The 16,716-nt window shown below is 45.8% G+C and overlaps 1 protein-coding gene across 8 annotated transcripts in view; it reads right to left on the bottom strand.

The window, feature by feature from the left end:
• DOCK6 (dedicator of cytokinesis 6) overlaps positions 1-16,716 on the bottom strand; it is a 99,379-nt gene that overhangs the window by 3,877 nt on the left and 78,786 nt on the right. For 3 of the 8 annotated variants that reach the window (XR_014559303.1, XR_014559304.1, XR_014559307.1), the window contains 6 exons: positions 15,669-15,800; positions 7,306-7,441; positions 4,940-5,029; positions 3,973-4,209; positions 1,679-1,822; positions 1,262-1,368 (listed from right to left, as the gene is read on the bottom strand). Coding sequence is in view for 3 of the 8 variants with exons in the window: in XM_083718165.1 (XP_083574291.1) it covers positions 1,262-1,368; positions 1,679-1,822; positions 3,973-4,209; positions 4,940-5,029; positions 7,306-7,431; positions 15,669-15,800 (836 nt within the window). In the remaining 5 variants the exon portion in view is untranslated. Of the gene's footprint in view, positions 1-1,261; positions 1,369-1,678; positions 1,823-3,972; positions 4,210-4,939; positions 5,030-7,305; positions 7,442-8,146; positions 14,204-15,668; positions 15,801-16,716 lie in introns of all 8 variants that reach the window. The other 5 variants (XM_083718165.1, XM_083718164.1, XM_083718166.1 and 2 more) reach the window with 2 other exon arrangements.

A 16,716-nucleotide genomic window follows, 5' to 3' on the forward strand; every position in this document is an offset into this window, starting at 1 on the left:
GGTCTGTTCTCTGCCACAAGAAACCCCAGGACCATTCAGCCTCCTCAGATGATTCTTAAGCTGCTATCCTATGCTCACTTACTTGAGAGTAAGTCCCTCTGAACTCAATGGAACTTGCCTGAATAGATATGCAGACAATTGAACCATTAATAAACTATAAATAACATCTTCATGGTATTTTTAAGCATTTAGAGTCTTAAAAATTACAGGATATTCTCTGAAGGCACCACCTTCTTAAAAAAGAGTGGTCATTCTTATTACCAGCTATTAAACTGCTCTGGAAGTGGTTGCAGGGGGCAGAATATACATTATCCGATTCAAGTAATGTTGACTATGCTGGCAGTTAAAACACCCTCATTTTGTCAAGCTTCAGGCTTTAAGGTGCTGGTGAAATCACCATATTGATTTCTACTGATGATGTGTTGTGGTTTTCTTGTTGGACTGACTGATTTTAATGTTTTTAAATGATTTTCTGGATTCTTGTATTTTGTTATTCTGTTAAGATGCCTTGGGGCATTTCAGGTGAAGGGCAGGATACTAGTCTAATGAGAAATATAATATAGGCAGCCTGCAGGTGCTTTCCGCAGTCTCCCCTTGCATTTACAATTAAGGAATAGGTAGCTTCATGAAAAATAATCCTACTTTCCCACCCCCCTCGCTCAACAAGAATTGCACCAAGATCATGCAGCTGGATGGCTCGGTTGGTTACAGTGCGATGCTGGTAACACCAAGGTTGCAGGTTTGATCCCCATAAGGGACAGCAGCATATTCCTGCATCGAAGGGGGTTGGACTAGATGATCCTTAGGGTCCCTTCCAACTCTATGATTCTGTGAATACTAGTGGGACCTGCCACAGATCAAAGTAGAGAACGAAACAGGAGCAAAGCCCCTTCCTGTTCAATGGCTGATGTGTGGGAATGGGATAGGAAGTAATTTTTAGCCTAGCCCTCCATTTTCAAAGCATTCAGCATAAATTTAGACATTCAGTTCTCCTGGAAAGAAGGTAAGCTAAATTTCCAACAGAAACTTCGCATCCAACAAGATTCAAATTGCGACAGGAAGCTCTTGGCAGGGTGTTTAATTAAACACAGCAGGATGCCAGACATCAGCAGCCACAACAAAACGTACTAATAAGCAACCTCAATTCTCCGAAAAGGCACTTGAAGCAGAGCAAGATTGAGTGGATATATCCATGTAAGGGCATTACAGGCGGAAAAGGATTTCAAGCTACAGATTCAGGGCAGGTGTGCTTGTGCAGTACCTCTTGGTGAAGTCCTTGAAGCAGAGCCTCAGCTTATTGTGGTGTCGGTAGAGCTTGGGGTCTTCGGGGATCTCAGCCAAAAATACCTGCGCCACCTCCAGAGGTCCCTGGAACACAAGAGGCTTGGGGTCAAGGAGAAGTCCTCCTACTGCCCTCCACATTGATTCTGACTCAGTAACTACTCTTAGCTATCACAATGGCACCAAGGGTCTCTATCCTGTTTTCAGGCTCCCTTCCCCTACCCTCTACTTCCGTGTTAACCTGAACTCCTTACCCCCATCAGACCCAGGATCAATTTCTGTTCTCACCCCACGCCTGTGATCTGCTGACCCACAGTCTCAAGGGGTTTGCTACTTTGGCTGGAAGCTTCCCTTTCCCCCCAAATCAATCACTTATTCCCATTCCGTGGGCAACTACCTGGTTGACTATGGTGCCAACACATCCTTGCAGCACCATCTGCAACATCTTGGCATCAGGTGGGTCTTGGTGGGTGGCAAAGGCCAGCTCCTGGGTCTTCTTCTGCATGTCCTCTATGGCCACCTCTATGGGAATGAGAATAATCTGGGGAGAAGAGACCAAACAACAGAAACACAGCTGAAGCGTCAGGAGATGGGCATGTGCCATTCATATAAAACCCCAAACAAGACATTCTGGGCCCAATCTAAATTCTGCATTAAAAAAAAAAAAGGCTCAGTTCTGCAAACTGCAAAAATTAAGCAAATTGAGTATATATACTGTACAGTGGTACCTCGGGTTACATACGCTTCAGGTTACATATGCTTCAGGTTACAGACTCCGCTAACCCAGAAATGGTATCTCAGGTTAAGAACTTTGCTTCAGGATGAGAACAGAAATCGTGCTCCAGTGGTGCGGCAGCAGCAGGAGGCCCCATTAGCTAAAGTGGTGCTTCAGGTTAAGAACAGTTTCAGGTTAAGAACAGATCTCCGGAACGAATGAAATACTTAACCCGAGGTACCACTGTAAATGCAAGTCCCACCTAGCAAATGCAATACGTTCCCAGGAATTTGAGCATTCACATAATAAGAGCATTATGGGAACTTTTCTAATCTGTGATCTCTCTACCCCTCCCTACCATGGCTTCTTCCTAAAATGGCTGCAGTCAACTAGCAAGAGAAAGACAAAGGAAAAACTGATTTATCCAATCTCTCCTGATTTTGATTTATCCAATTTTGCTCTCCATTGGCTCCCTCCATGCAGTGACAAACCTTGGGGTCTCAAATTTCAGCAGTGCCCCGTGCCATGCCAAAATTCAGTGGCCCCACCTCCTCTTGCCTTCCATTCCACATCATAATTGTAGCACCCCTTGTGGCACCCCTGAACTCAGTGTGACTGAACTGGTCGCTCTCCCCAAAATCCGCCTCTGCTCCATGGTTTCTGCCTGGAAATGGCAGGCGCCAACCAGGAAAGCATAAACGAGCAAGGCAGATGGCAAACTCTGGCTGTTCAGATATCTGAATCAGCCATGCACGTAGCAAGGTGTGGGCATGATTCATTGTGTTTCGATAAGTGAATTTTGCATAATGAGCAAGCAGATCGTGGGACTCGTATGCTTAGAAAGTTGAGGTCATTTTAATCTGTTTTATATTTTAACTCTTGTATGCTTTAAAGTATAGTTACGATTTCTTCTTTATTTCACTGTTTTATCTTTGGTAAACTGCTTTAAGGTTGTTGTTGTCTTAGTAATATAATCTTTATTAAGAGTAACATGAAACATTATGAAAAACAAATAATGGTATTGGTCACCAGAAACAAAAGACAGTCATAATATTTGTATGGCAGAAAATAATAGCAGTGCGTTAAGTTAAAGAACTATGCTTTGAGGTTTGTCTGTTTGTTTTACTATCAAGTGGTGAATAAATTCCATGAAATCTAAACAAACAAGTAAGTAACTAAGCAAGCAAGCAAGCAAGCAAGCAAGCAAGCAAGCAAGCAAGCAAGCAAGGCTTCACTTTTATAATTTATTCTGCAATGTTTATTATTTATTTTGAGTTTTGTCAGTCTCACAAGGGGAGTAGGGAGAGACATTTTAGCAGAAATGCTGAATCCCACCCCACTGGAAAACATGTCACTGTTTTTTCTGGTTTCTGAGATTGTGGAATGCATTGCTCACAAGCTCAGGGACTCAAAATGTGACTTTGGGTGTTTTTTTTTGAGATTCTTGCTTAGCTGAATTTTTTCACTACTGTCAGGGAACTGCCATCAGCTCAGAGGCGAGAGGTGGAAGGTCAGTTGTGTTATAGGGAACCTCCGAAGATCTTGTGAAGCAGTTCCGGTGGGGAGGAGGTGCAGAGACCAGGAGATGCTAGGGAGAACCTCAGCACGGAGCCTGAGCAAAGGGGAGGGGAGGGAAGTACCCCTTTGCCAGCGCCCACTCTGCGCAGTAGGTATCGGCGCAGAGAGGGGAGGAGAAGGATGGGGGTCACACGGCTGTTATGCTGGGGGAGGTACAAGGACCGGCCACTCCCAGATTCTGCTAGCGACTAATCCAGACATGAACTTGCGACGCTCTGCACTGTAAATAGTTTGCACTAATAATAAAGCTGGAAAAGACAGGTTGGAGTCCTGCCGGTTTGCTCTCGAGCAACCACACCACCACCTGACAATTACACTTTTTATTTCTGAGAAATGTAGCCCCCGCAGCCCCGTTCCCGATTCTCATATGCCTCCACCCCCCCCCCACCCCAGAGTACCTCCTCCTTGTGGATGACATTGATGCGGGTCTTGATGTAGGGGAAAGCGTGGGAGGTGGTGAGCAGAGTCTTGCGCTTGAACTGCTCATGCAGGTCGCCGTGCGCTCGCCCGTCCAGCGTGAAGGGCGTACAGAACATGAAAGTGCGCAGGTTGTAGTTCTTGTCAAAGTACGTGACACGATCCTTCAGCTCATACGTGTCGAAGAACGGCTCCACGTAAGTCAACTGGATGTATGCCTGCGGCAAGGAAGACAACAAGGTGGCAGGGGCAGTCAGTAGAAAGCTGGGGCAGCATCACCTCATTCTCCTCTGCCACACAAGGGGTCTGCTTGTCCTGACTGTCATCTAAGCTACCAAACACACTGGGGCCAACGGACTATGGCAGAAAGCATCCCTTGGTGCTGCAAAGGCTGGACTACAGGTCCATGTCTCTGGTACTGCAGCAGTGGCAGTCCCCACAACGTTTTAAGAAGGGCAACATTTTTACAGACTGTGCTTATAATGGCTGCAATAGTCTGCTGGTGGGCACGACTATCTGGAACTTCATTCTGGATGCAACAACGGCAGGAATTGCAGATGAAAATGACCTTAGCAGTCTGCGGGAATAAAATGCCTTTACCTGCTGCCAAAACTATTGCTATGGCATGGGTTATGCCATAATTTCAGCTTCCTATGAACAAGCCAAGGGTTATGGAAGTAGTGGGGAAATAAGAGCCTATTTTAATTGTGATATACGGGGCTGGGAGAAGGAAGGTGGCCATTTAGCCTAGAAGGAATAGCATGCATCAAATCTTGTAGAGATCTCTTTTCTTGCTGAACATGAGACACAATCCCAGACCACATGGGCCAGAAGTCCCCCTCCTCCCTTTAGTTATTCCAGCCCAACAAAATTTGCAGACTAGTCCCTCAACAGTGTCTGGCTTGCTAATGCATGGCACTCCCAACACATGATAAAGAGCAAAACTACCTTGTTAGGATCCAGCTTGGCTTTGTCCACAGGGTTGGAACCTTTGATGATTTCTACCATTTCATGCCCAAAGCGCTCAGTGTAAAACTCCTGCAAAGGGGAAAGGATACAGGGGAGTTCTTCAGAGCACGACAAAAGGGACAGAGATGAACATTCGGGCTTCTCCAGCCACTGAGACCAAGGAAAATTCCTTGCAGCTATCGTGGAGAGGCTTATTCTGTGCTTGCTTCTGAAGGGCAAACCAGAATTACCGTATTTTTCGCTCTATAAGACGTTCCAGACCATAAGATGAACGTAGTTTTTGGAGGAGGAAAACAAGAAAAAAAAAATTCTGAATCCCAGAAGCCAGAACAGCAAGAGGGATCGCTGAATAGTGAAAGCAGCAATCCCTCTTGCTGTTCTGGCTTCTGGAATAGCTGCGCAGCCTGCATTCGCTCCATAAGATGCACACACATTTCCCCTTACTTTTTAGGAGGGAAGTGTGTCTTATAGAGCGAAAAATACGGTATGTGTGTTTTATTAAACGTGCACTAGCCAATTTGGGTATCAAGAAGGGGTAGGTAGGTGTCCTTTTTCCTATCAAAGAGAGTGCATGGCAGAAAGCCCACCTCTTTCCCTTCCCAGCTCAGACACAAGCTGGGGGTGAGAAATACCTTAAAGCATCTGAGTGTGGCAAGCAAGGCTTTCAGTTTCCATACCACATCCCAATGCTCAGTTTGATATACAAAGGAGACCCTACCGCAACTATGCTTTTGTCAAATAGGGAAGGATGCCTTTAAGAGACATATGCTCCCCTTGGTCCTCAGAGTAAATGGTGGGAAAAGCCCCGAGGACACGACGATCTGCATGGACAGGTGCCACGAAGCAGCCCTGAGAAAGCAGTCAGCAGCCTCCATCAGAGCTGGCTCCAAAACCTCTTCCCTTTGGCTCTGCTTGGACTACAGCTGAGCGGCACCTTTGCCAAAAGCCACAGCTGCCGTGGCTAAAGCGAGGGAGCTTTTGGGAAGAGGGATTGTGAAGGGAAGGGGTTGCGCGTGTGTAGGAGTGAGTGTGAGTCTTGCTTGTTGTAAGTCACAGCTTCCTCCCTCCTTCAATACTGCGTTAGCCAAGTTAATTGCTGTACCATCTTGGCAAAACAAGGAGAAGAGACAGGTTGAATCCATGCAAATACAGTGGTACCTCAGGTTACATACGCTTCAGGTTACATACGCTTCAGGTTACAGACTCCACTAACCCAGAAATATTACCTTGGGTTAAGAACTTTGCTTCAGAATGAGAACAGAAATCGTGCAGCGGCAGCGCAGTGGCAGCAGGAGGTCCCATTAGCTAAAGTGGTGCTTCAGGTTAAGAACAGTTTCAGGTTAAGATCGGACCTCTGGAACGAATTAAGTACTTAACCTGAGGTACCACTGTACAGGGATCAAACATTAGCGGAACATCCCACCCCAACTAAGTGCAAACTCTTGCAGGTAGTTGAGAGTAAAGGCTATTATTTCACATATGATGGAATCCCCACATGGAAATGTAACTGAGCTGAGTGCATCTTTCCTTCTATCTTCCTTGGCTCCCCTGGCTTTCATTGCCTCCCTCAGTGTCTAATCTGAGTGCCTCTGGGCAGCAGAATCTATCTTTTTTGCTTGTTATTGTGTAGACCACCATGTACTCTGATGATGTCATCTAAACAACAACTAGTGGGTTCCCTGCACGTAGAATATCTGAACTGCATACATGTGCTTGAAAGCCAAGCCTAGCAGCATCTTCTCAGCACATTTATGCCAGGTATTTTTGACCTGTCGATCTCCTACATCATCCCCACTTCCCCCAAGGAAAATGTTGCATTACACCTCTATTAGCCTTTTGGTGCCTGTTATTATGATGATTATTTTATTATTAGGCTGTCTGTCAGTATGTGTTTTACCATGTTTTTATTATGTTTTTTTATAATTGATGTTATGCGCAATGTATTTTCAATGCTGTACACCACCCTGGGACGTTTTCATAAAGGGTGGTATATAAACTGAATAATAAATAATGATAATAAATAAAAATACTGATGAAGACATTCCTCTTTCAACAAGTCTTCCAAAATCTTTATCCTTGTTGGACTCTGTCCCGGATACAAATTGCTTTTGTGACTGTGTTTTAGACTGCTTTTATATTTATTATTGTTGTTGTTGTTGTTTTTATAAAAAAAGTTTTTATATGTGATTTATTTTTTAAAAGTGTTTTTATATGAAACTGTTGTATATGTAAATTGCTTCGGGATGCTTCATGAGAAGCACTTCAATGACGACATGAATGACCAAACCGACTCTCAACCTTCATGCTTGATCCGTATCTCTTTTCAATGATGTTTTAACTCTTACCTCAAGCCGGTGAGAGATCTCAGCCAGCTTGGTGATGGAGGGTTCCTTGTAAACAAACTCTTGTTCATCCAAATCCCCAAACTTGCAGCCATAAAAACCAACTCGGAAATACGTTCCAAACATTCTCTTAAGTGATCTGCATGGTAAGAGTTAAGATAACCGAGACACAAATCAGGCAGGTAACTTGAATGCTGATTCTAAAGCCCCAGCAAGCACGGCTTACTAAATCAACCACAAAAATACCTGCCCTATTCCCAACCACTTCTCTCCCTGGAGGCTTCCAAATGCACTATGGGTGAATCTGGTGCTTGAAATCCAGGAAGCCTACATTCATGTTCCCACTGTCATTGAGTCCATAAAGAACCAACTCAATCACCACTGGGTTCACAATGTGCTTTAGTGATCTTTGCCTGGGGTTAAATCACAAAATCTGCACCAGTGACCCCACCTGAAATACAGTTGCTACAGTTCTAGAATCTCCCCTGAAGCCTCCACCCCAATTCCTGTACAGTGGTACCTCGGGTTACAGACGCTTCAGGTTACAGACGCTTCAGGTTACAGACTCCGCTAACCCAGAACTAGTACCTCGGGTTAAGAACTTTGCTTCAGGATGAGAACAGAAATCATGCTCCGAAGGCACGGCAGCAGTGGGAGGCCCCATTAGCTAAAGTGGTGCTTCAGGTTAAGAACAGTTTCAGGTTAAGAACGGACCTCCGGAACTTATTAAGCACTTAACCTGAGGTACCACTGTAAGGTGAAAGTAGTTCTCCTTAATACACACACAAATGAACCAGACCACTGCTCCCCAAGACAAAATTTCAAGAAGTGCATTCCAACTTACCAAATCAGGCCAGCGGGACCACAAGCAGATGGCAAAGTTGAAAGAGAAGCAAAATAAGAAAAAAGAAGTTAGAAAGAGTACGGCAGCTACTGGAACACAGCAACTGTCAAAAGGGAGTGGGTAAGTGGAGGGCAGTTGGACTGTTTCCATTATTATTATTATTATTATTATTATTATTATTATTATTATTATTATTTTGTTCTACAAAGTTCAAAATACCACCTCATCCCTAACAGCTGCTGCAATCGCTACGACTGTGTACAGAAAATTCTCTCCAGAGATCTCTCAGTTGTACTGCAGAATTATCATTACCTGCTGTGTGCTATTTTCTCCCCTCTCCCACCATACTCCCTGTCCAAATTGGTCGGACAGGGCTCTGAGACATTTCAAGCAGTATCTAGGAAGAACCAAAACCTGCCCCCGGGAGCACAACCTGATATACCACAGCAGATGTTTATACTGCCATGGCTGGTACCCACAATAGCACTGGTGATGAGTGGCACACCCTTCTATACTGATACATGCAATGCCTGAAGAAGTTGTGCCGGCTTCTCTGGGTCTGGAAGAAGTAGGTGCAATTAAGCCAAAGCATTCCCTCTCACAACTACAGTCATCAAGGCATTGCTGCTAGGATCAGGGCTACAGCCACAGCAATGCTTAGGAGGACCTTGCTTCCATTTCTGCCCTAGAAATGACTGCCTGCACACAGCCCAAAACTGAACGAAATTGCCCCCTCCGCAGCATCATCTGTATTTCAAATGTGCTCTGAGCATCTGCTTGACATTTATGGAACCACTTCTCCTGAAAATTCATCAGAGTCCTTTAAGAACAGGCCCGTCTTACCCATAGAGGCTAGTGGGGTGGGGCGCCAGGGCACCAAGTTCTGGAGGGCGGCAGGCGAGAGTCCTGGGAACACCGAACGAGCACGCCAAGTGAGCGAGGGTGCGTGCACCACTCCCGCCGAGTGTCGGCTCGGTTTTTCCCCTTTCAGCCTGCAGGCCCCAAATTCTGCAGGGCGCCAGAAGGCTAAAAGGGAATAAACCAAGCCGACGCACAGCGGGAGCAGCACACACGCCCTCGCTCGCTTGCCGCAGGCTTGCTCACTTGGCGTACTGCCTGCCGTGGCCACCGTGGCACGAAGCGGCCAGCTGAGCTGAGAGGCACCACATTCAGTCTCTGCCTCTTCCCCGCCGGAGGAGCCGCCCTCCAGCCATAAAAAAGGTTGACAACTCGGGGGGGGGGTCACTGGCAAGATCTTTGCACCACGATATGCTCAAGGCGGCCCTGTTTAAGAAGCACTTGGTGACTGAGCCGGAGCTGTTTAAATCACTTCTATTTTAATGTTTCTGAGATATTCTATTACCTACCTCAAGCTTTCAGGACAGTGGCAGGAGGACACCAACACCAATAAGTGGTGTCTTGGGGGCCCCTCCAAGGCAAGTGGCTGGCTTAGGGACCCACAGGCACCCTCATGCCTCCTCTCCCACATCCAAATCCCAGCACCTTTCAATCCTGGACTCTTCTATGCATAGCACTTTCTCTCTCTGTCTCCCTGGAAAGTGCAGGGAGATCTGGGTTCGGGAGGCTTTGGCAGCCTACAAAGATCTTATGAGGACTTGTCTGCTAAACTGCATGGTGTGCACATGGGAAACTGCATTAATGATGCACACTATGCAACAGAACCCCACATAACTAGAACTAGACCCAGCTGCCTTAAGGCCACTACCTGGCCCCTCTGCCACAGCCTAAATAGAGGCTGTTCCTGATCCTCTGATTCCTTGCCAAGAAAAGGCATCAGTGGGCTTTAGAATGGTGTCTTCCATTTTCAGGACCACTTTGGATATTACAGAGCGCGACGTAAATGTTCAGAGCGCGATGTAAGAGTATGTCTGCTCTGCAGTGGTCATATAGAATAGCTTCACTGAAGTCCAAAATGGAAGCAAAGAAGACTTGCATGGTAGTTAAAGATGGACTAGCCTTCTCCACTATTCGTGCATCTCAATATCGCCACGTGATAACTTGCATTTTCAGAGCACAGGTAGGATAAAGTTACTTCAAAACCAGTGCTTGGGGGGGGGGGAGAAAGCTTGGGTAGATTTCCCCCTGGTCTGTATGCACTAGAAAAGGAAGCTGTACTGGTCTCAGAGGTAGGCTGTGTCAGCTAATGTCTATGCCAAGTATCCAGACCTCAGTGCAGGCAAGATTTTAATCCAGTGGTTCGAAAAGCAAGTAGAGCAGAGGGACCAAGAGGTAGGTAGACAATTCAACCAAAATGACAGAGATATAGCCAGGTGGCATCTGCTGTAAGTTACCTAGGCTGATGGAATGAAACAAACTTCGAAGCAAGCAGTGGCTTGGGATTAGCTCTCCAGAATGGCCATGATCCCTAAAGACCTGGAAGATTTTGGTATGTGGAGTTAGCATCCCCATATGGACCACCTCCAGTTCTCTTATCTGTCCAGTGACAATAAGAAACAAAGAATTTATCTACTCGGCTCTTATTCCGAGTCCCCACAACACCCAACAATGCAGTGTTTTTGTGATACTAAGAGGCTTAAAATGAGTGATGCTTCCCTTGTGGTCTATCTTTTCAATGGAAAATCAGTTCTGGGACAGGTAAAAGCTAACAAAAACCAAACAGGTTAAGAACATTAGGAACCTCTATTCCTAAAATTCTTTGGATCCACTGTAGAAGTGCATGCTACGATGTCAACACAGCACTTCACTGCCAAAAAAACCACATTCCTTCCATTCTTTCACACTGTGCATGTTTGTTTTGAGTGGGGTGTGTGGGTGCATACATCTGAACACACACAAAACTCAGGATCGGGGTGCTGCTCTTAGTAATAAGACACGCTGGTGTACAAGTGTAATCTTTAAACCAGATGAAAGTTCTGTAAATGCACTAAATTTGCTTTGAGTATTTCAGTAGGCCAAGATAAGATTGCTAAATGAAAAATACTGAACTGTCTGGGAAGAGGCCTGCCTACTCAGAGAAGATAATGCTTTGGGACATTTTAATTTATATTAAAAAAGGCAAGAAAGGGATGTGGATAAAGAGTACCCCCCCAACCATACTACACTGGAACAATCCAAGCAGAATACTGGGAAGATTCAGGAGAGACAAAAGCAAGCACTTCCTCACACAGCATATACTGTAGTTAAATCATGGCATTCACTCCCACAAAATGGGGAGTTGGCCACCAACTTACAATGGCTTTAAAAGGGGATCTGACATATTCACAGGGAATAAGGCTATCAATGTCACTAGTCACGATAGCTATATATTATCTCTAGCATCAGAAGCTAGTATCTAGTCTCTTAATGACAGTCATTATGCCCTGCATGGGGGCCTTCTTGAGAGTGGCCCCAGCAGGCTTCCCTGTTCAGAACAGCTTTTAAGCACCTTGTTATTACCCAACTATGGGAGGGCTGAACTGAATGTGATTTGAGCCATTCTGTACTTTGAAGTCGTACTTTGATGTCTCCTTACTACATATATGTTTACTGCCTTGGCTCTGGTAAAGAGAAGTGCACATTGTAAGTCTGGGGGTAAATTTTCAAACAAGCAAACAATTTTATTATTTGCACTGCATTTTCTCAACCTGCTTAAATGGATGGCAGCTGGTGCTGGATCATTTATTAACTTTGCTTGACAAAGGACTGCAAAAGTAGAAGTCACAACGACCCTAACCTATTGCCTTAACAAAACCCGGTTATCCACTTGTGGATCTCATTATAGAGAAAAACTTCTGAGCATACACTTCCAGACCCCCAAATCATATGGGATGCAGGGAGCAGGTCTCTGGGCAGAGGTCACAGTCCCTAAGCAGCTGTTTTGAGAAATGGGTATGGGGAGAAGAGAATGGAAATGGCAGGGCAAGAAGAGTATGGCCAGGACAGCTCCTTCTCTCCACCCAATAACTGAAAGCAGTGAGTGAGCAGCAGGCACAGAGCTCTTCAGTTGCACACTATGCATGGATCCACCAGCTGATGGAGGTGTCAGAGACGCCGCAGGAAGGGCCTCAGTAAAGCAACAGGAAGAGGAGCGTGGACAGCACCAGCTGCAGGATATGTGGAAGGGGACAAAGGCCAGGGGCACAAATCTGCAGGGTGAGCTGGACCAATGGGACTGTAGCTAAGAGTGATGCTGGATACCTGCCTGCCTCAGTCAGGTGTGTGTGGCTCTGGCGGTGGCTGGGAGCCCCCAAAAGGAAGGAATGCCACTCCCAATTATGATCTAAGGCAGCGGTTCTCAACCTGTGAGTCCCCAGATGTTGTTGGACTACAACTCCCATCATCCCTGAGCTCTGGTCTTGCTAGCTAGGGTTGATGGGAGTTGTAGTTCAACAACATCTGGGGACCCACAGGTGGAGAAAGGCTGATCTAAGGCATTTATAGAGCTGTTTTCAGACCTTACAGAGCTGTTTAGATAAAAATTTTATTTTTTTACATGATAACAAATAAACATTATTTCATAAAATAGAGAAGGCAAACCACTGCTTGTTGTTGTTTATAAAAAGTTGCTTCTGCTTCTTTCCCTCTCCTCTGTGGGCAAGATGGAACATAGGAAGCTGCTTTATACTGAGTCAAACCACTGGCTCATCTAGCTCAGAAATGCCTGCACTGACCTCTCGAGGATTTCAGGCAGGAGTCTCTCCCATCCATACCTGGAGATTCTGGGGATTAAACTTGCCACTTTTTGCTTGAAAGCCAGACACTCTATCATAGAGTGATGGTTTTGCATGAGCTCCTGGTGTGGCAACAGGAGAAGGAAGGGGCCACTGGCGGCAGCTGCAGGGCAGTTAATAATAAATAACCGGCAAGGGCAAAACATGCTGCCCTCTGCAAACCTGTGTCGTGGTGTGTTTCCTCTCCACTGGAATACTGCCAGGATAGTGGGAGGACAAAGAGCTTGGCAGCACAAGTTTTTTCAAAGGGGCTGAACCTCCACAGGAGGCACACGTGTTTTGTGTTTTTTTGGGTTTTTTTGCTAGCTTTAGGTACTCTGCAGCACAGAAGCAGTTTAGGCAGTTCAATCTGCATCGCAAGATTCCTAGTTTCAAAGGATGGGCTTCTCTTGAATGGGGAGTCTGGCCACCTGTGCTTCCTGCTGAGAATCTGTAGTACAGGAAGCTGCCACTCAATAGACACACTCCAAAAGCAAAAGAAAGCACCCTATACCAACTGCAGTCTTGGCACAAGGCTTGTGAAAATATGAATGGAGTTCCATCACTTTAGTCATGGAACAAACTGACCACTCCTAGCCTACACCAAACGTATTAACTGGAGGGGCCCCAGAAAAGACAGAGAGGGCCTTTGGGGTTTCTGCAGACAGGGTCAAGTCCATTCTCTTGGGATTCTGTAGGATTCTGCAACACAGTGGTGCTCCTTTCCCAGATGCTAGGCCCTCATCTACAATCTTCCTTTTAGCAAAACAGATATGTCTCATACAGTGAAAAAGTCAGACTGTTTTGCTGCTGCAAGATACAGCCTCCACACGTCCAGCAGGCCTTTTGTTAGAGTAGCCAGCCTCTAACGTTTACAGCAAACATTATTCGTAAGAGTACTGTAGCGTGCAGGATAATGGCATAGATTTGGAACTATGATCCTGGGTGGGACCATGAAACCGCACTGTTTCTGTCTATTTTCCCTGAGGATTGCTGCCATTTTGAGGCACGCACAAACATTTGCCTTGCTCAGCCTGCACAAGGAAAGTTCAGGGTTTCCCACTTGGGTGTCATCATCATTGATTAAATTTCCATATTCCCTTTCATCCAAAGATCACAGGGCAGCTCACAATATAGAAACACAAAAATATAGCAACAAACAATAACCACCACCCCCTGACAAACACACACACACACACACACACACACACACACACACACACGAGTTTTAAAGTTGCAGTAACTGCAGCAACAATGCCAGCTAGAGGAGGAGTTTGGCCGTAAGTGCACAGAGGAGAGTGGAGATTACGGAAGCGACATGCACACTCACACAAACACTGACACAGAAAATGTAAGACATGATGCAGCCTACCTCCCAGCCAGAGGCCTGATTGACAGGACGGAGAGGACAGGAAGGGAACAGAGAAAACAGGAAGAAGAAGGTGGTTATTTATTTGTTTTCAAAACTCAGCACCCGTCTTGTCATAAGCCGACCACAGGCTAGCCCCAGGCATAACCCTGAATGGCCACAGGCCGATCTGAACATAACAATTCCTGTTCTTGTGAGGCATCCCAACCACTGCCAATTTCTCGAAGAAGCAAGCAGGAGATGGCACTATAATCCTAGCTCATTTCCAAGTGTATTCTACCATCATCTGCAAGACCCAGCCACAAAGACTAGCACACTGCCAACCTGAGACCTTGAACACAACTTTGACCTTGGCCCAGGAGGGCAGGGAGGGATGTTTTGGTTTAAAATGCCACCTGCAATCAGTATAGATCCATCTGCTCCCAATAGCTCTTTTCACCTTTTTTCAGGGTTGACATTTGATGGAATATCCAAGTGAACCCTATAAGAATCTGGAGCTCCCTGTTTAGCTCTGATTACAAGAATAGAGAGCGGTAAGTTCTGGCTTGGCAGCATCCTCACTAGGCTCTAATCCTGTATGGAGCAAATCCTAGAATTCTGGACTCCTGGCTGCTCTATACCGAACCCATACTGGGCACATTCCCCTCTCTATGATTCAACGGGGGGGGGAGGACAGGCTATGGGTTCCAGTTCAGCAAATAGGGGTGCTGATGCTTTCCTCATGCTGTCACAAGGCCCTAGAGGACTTTATAGACTCCCACTGCAACTCTCTGTCTCAAAGCAGGGCTGTCCATTCAACTGAGTGCATAAATAGCACCTCCACTATGAACATTGCCCACAGCATCTTGATTTACAGTATGCCAAAGCTCAGAACTCCCATGCCACAGCCCACAGACCCAAAGTTTCCCCTGCATAAAGGTTTTTGGGTTCTGACATGCAGACCGTTCAGATTTCAGTCTCCAATCTGCCAGATTCACGTCACGTTTTCTTATTTTGACATGGGTAACGAAATGGAACGTGAGAAGGACTTAAGCAACCATGGAGGAAGGAGAGCTTATGCTGGCTCTCTTACTTCAGCCTTCGCCCTAACAAGGCATTCCAACAAAGTTCTAGAGACCAGGAGTGGGGAATCTCAGGCCTCAGGGCTAAATGTGACCCTCCAGGAATCTATATCGGGCCCTTAGAACTCTTCCTAGGCCACGCCCCCTCTCCCCCGGCCACACCCCTCACTGGCTTTTGCTTCACACTCCAACTTCTTTTGCCTGGCTGGAATATGTCATTGAACCTCTTGATAGTCTGGATGCCAGAGACAGGTGGGTGCATTATGTATAGAAACTAGCCCACTGTACAAAGGTAAGATCTACGTTTACTGCCTCCAACTGCACCCACCTCTTGCCTGCGGCCCCTGGAAGAGAATGTGGCCCCTGGGGGGAGAGAATTTGGTCATTGGCTTGAAAAAGGTTGTCCAAGAAGCTGCACTCACTTGGCTGGATATCTTGCTGAAGGCATCCTGCAGCTTGCCATGCAGCACTGCCAACTTCTTGAAGTCGCGGTTGGCTTCATGGATGGGGATGAGGATCTTGTAGACCTCGTTGACAGCCTCATAAAGCCCGCCCTGAAGAGAGCGAGAAGGAATTCAGAAAGTCACTTCGGTCCTCAGGGAAGACCTAACATGGGGCTGCAGGGGGTAAGGCAGCAGGACCAAACACGGCTAGAACCTCACAGAGCCCCCAGTCCTGTTTGGAAATATGCAAGCAGAGCTTGCCTGCAAAGGGTTTTAACTTTCATTGGAAGGCAATTAAGTCTCTCCTAAGGGATGAAGCTTTACTAAGTCTGCAATTATTATTATTATTATTATTAAATGAATTTATATACTGCCCTATACCTGGAGGTCTCAGGGCAGTTCAGAGAACAAACTCGAGATATAAAACTCCCTTCTACGATTGGATTGAAGATTTATACAAACTCGCAACATATGAACAACTTGCATATAAACGCAGACTTGCCATGGACAAATTCAATGATATTTGGAATCCATTCTTACAAATACTGTAATAGGTTGAGATCTGGTAAAGTACAATAACAACCTTGTAAAATATACAGTTTTGGTCCCGCCCCCCCCCTTTTACTTTCCCTTCTACACGGGTTCTGTTTCTCTTTTTCTTTTTCTCTCTTTTATTTATGTCTCACCATGTTTAGTGCATATATAATTATGTACTTTTTGAACTTTCAATAAAGTTGTTTTTAAAAAAGATAAAACCACAAAATACATAATAAAAATGAAAACAACCCAATAGCCCCCCCCAAAAAAAACATTTTTAAAAGGCATAGGATGTCAATCAGATCAACCAAAGGTCTGGTTAAAAAGGAACATTTTGCCCAGCGCCTAAAGGTGTATAATGAAGGAGCCAGGAGAACTTCCCTGGGGAGAGCATTCCACAGACAGGGAGCCACTGCAGAGAAGGCCCTGTTCTCGTGTTGCCACCCTCCGGACCTCTCGAGGAGGAGGCACACAAAGGAAGGCCTCAGAA

Source organism: Podarcis gaigeae (genome assembly GCF_964106915.1).
Source record: "Podarcis gaigeae genome assembly, chromosome: 17".
Taxonomy (NCBI): domain Eukaryota; kingdom Metazoa; phylum Chordata; class Lepidosauria; order Squamata; family Lacertidae; genus Podarcis; species Podarcis gaigeae.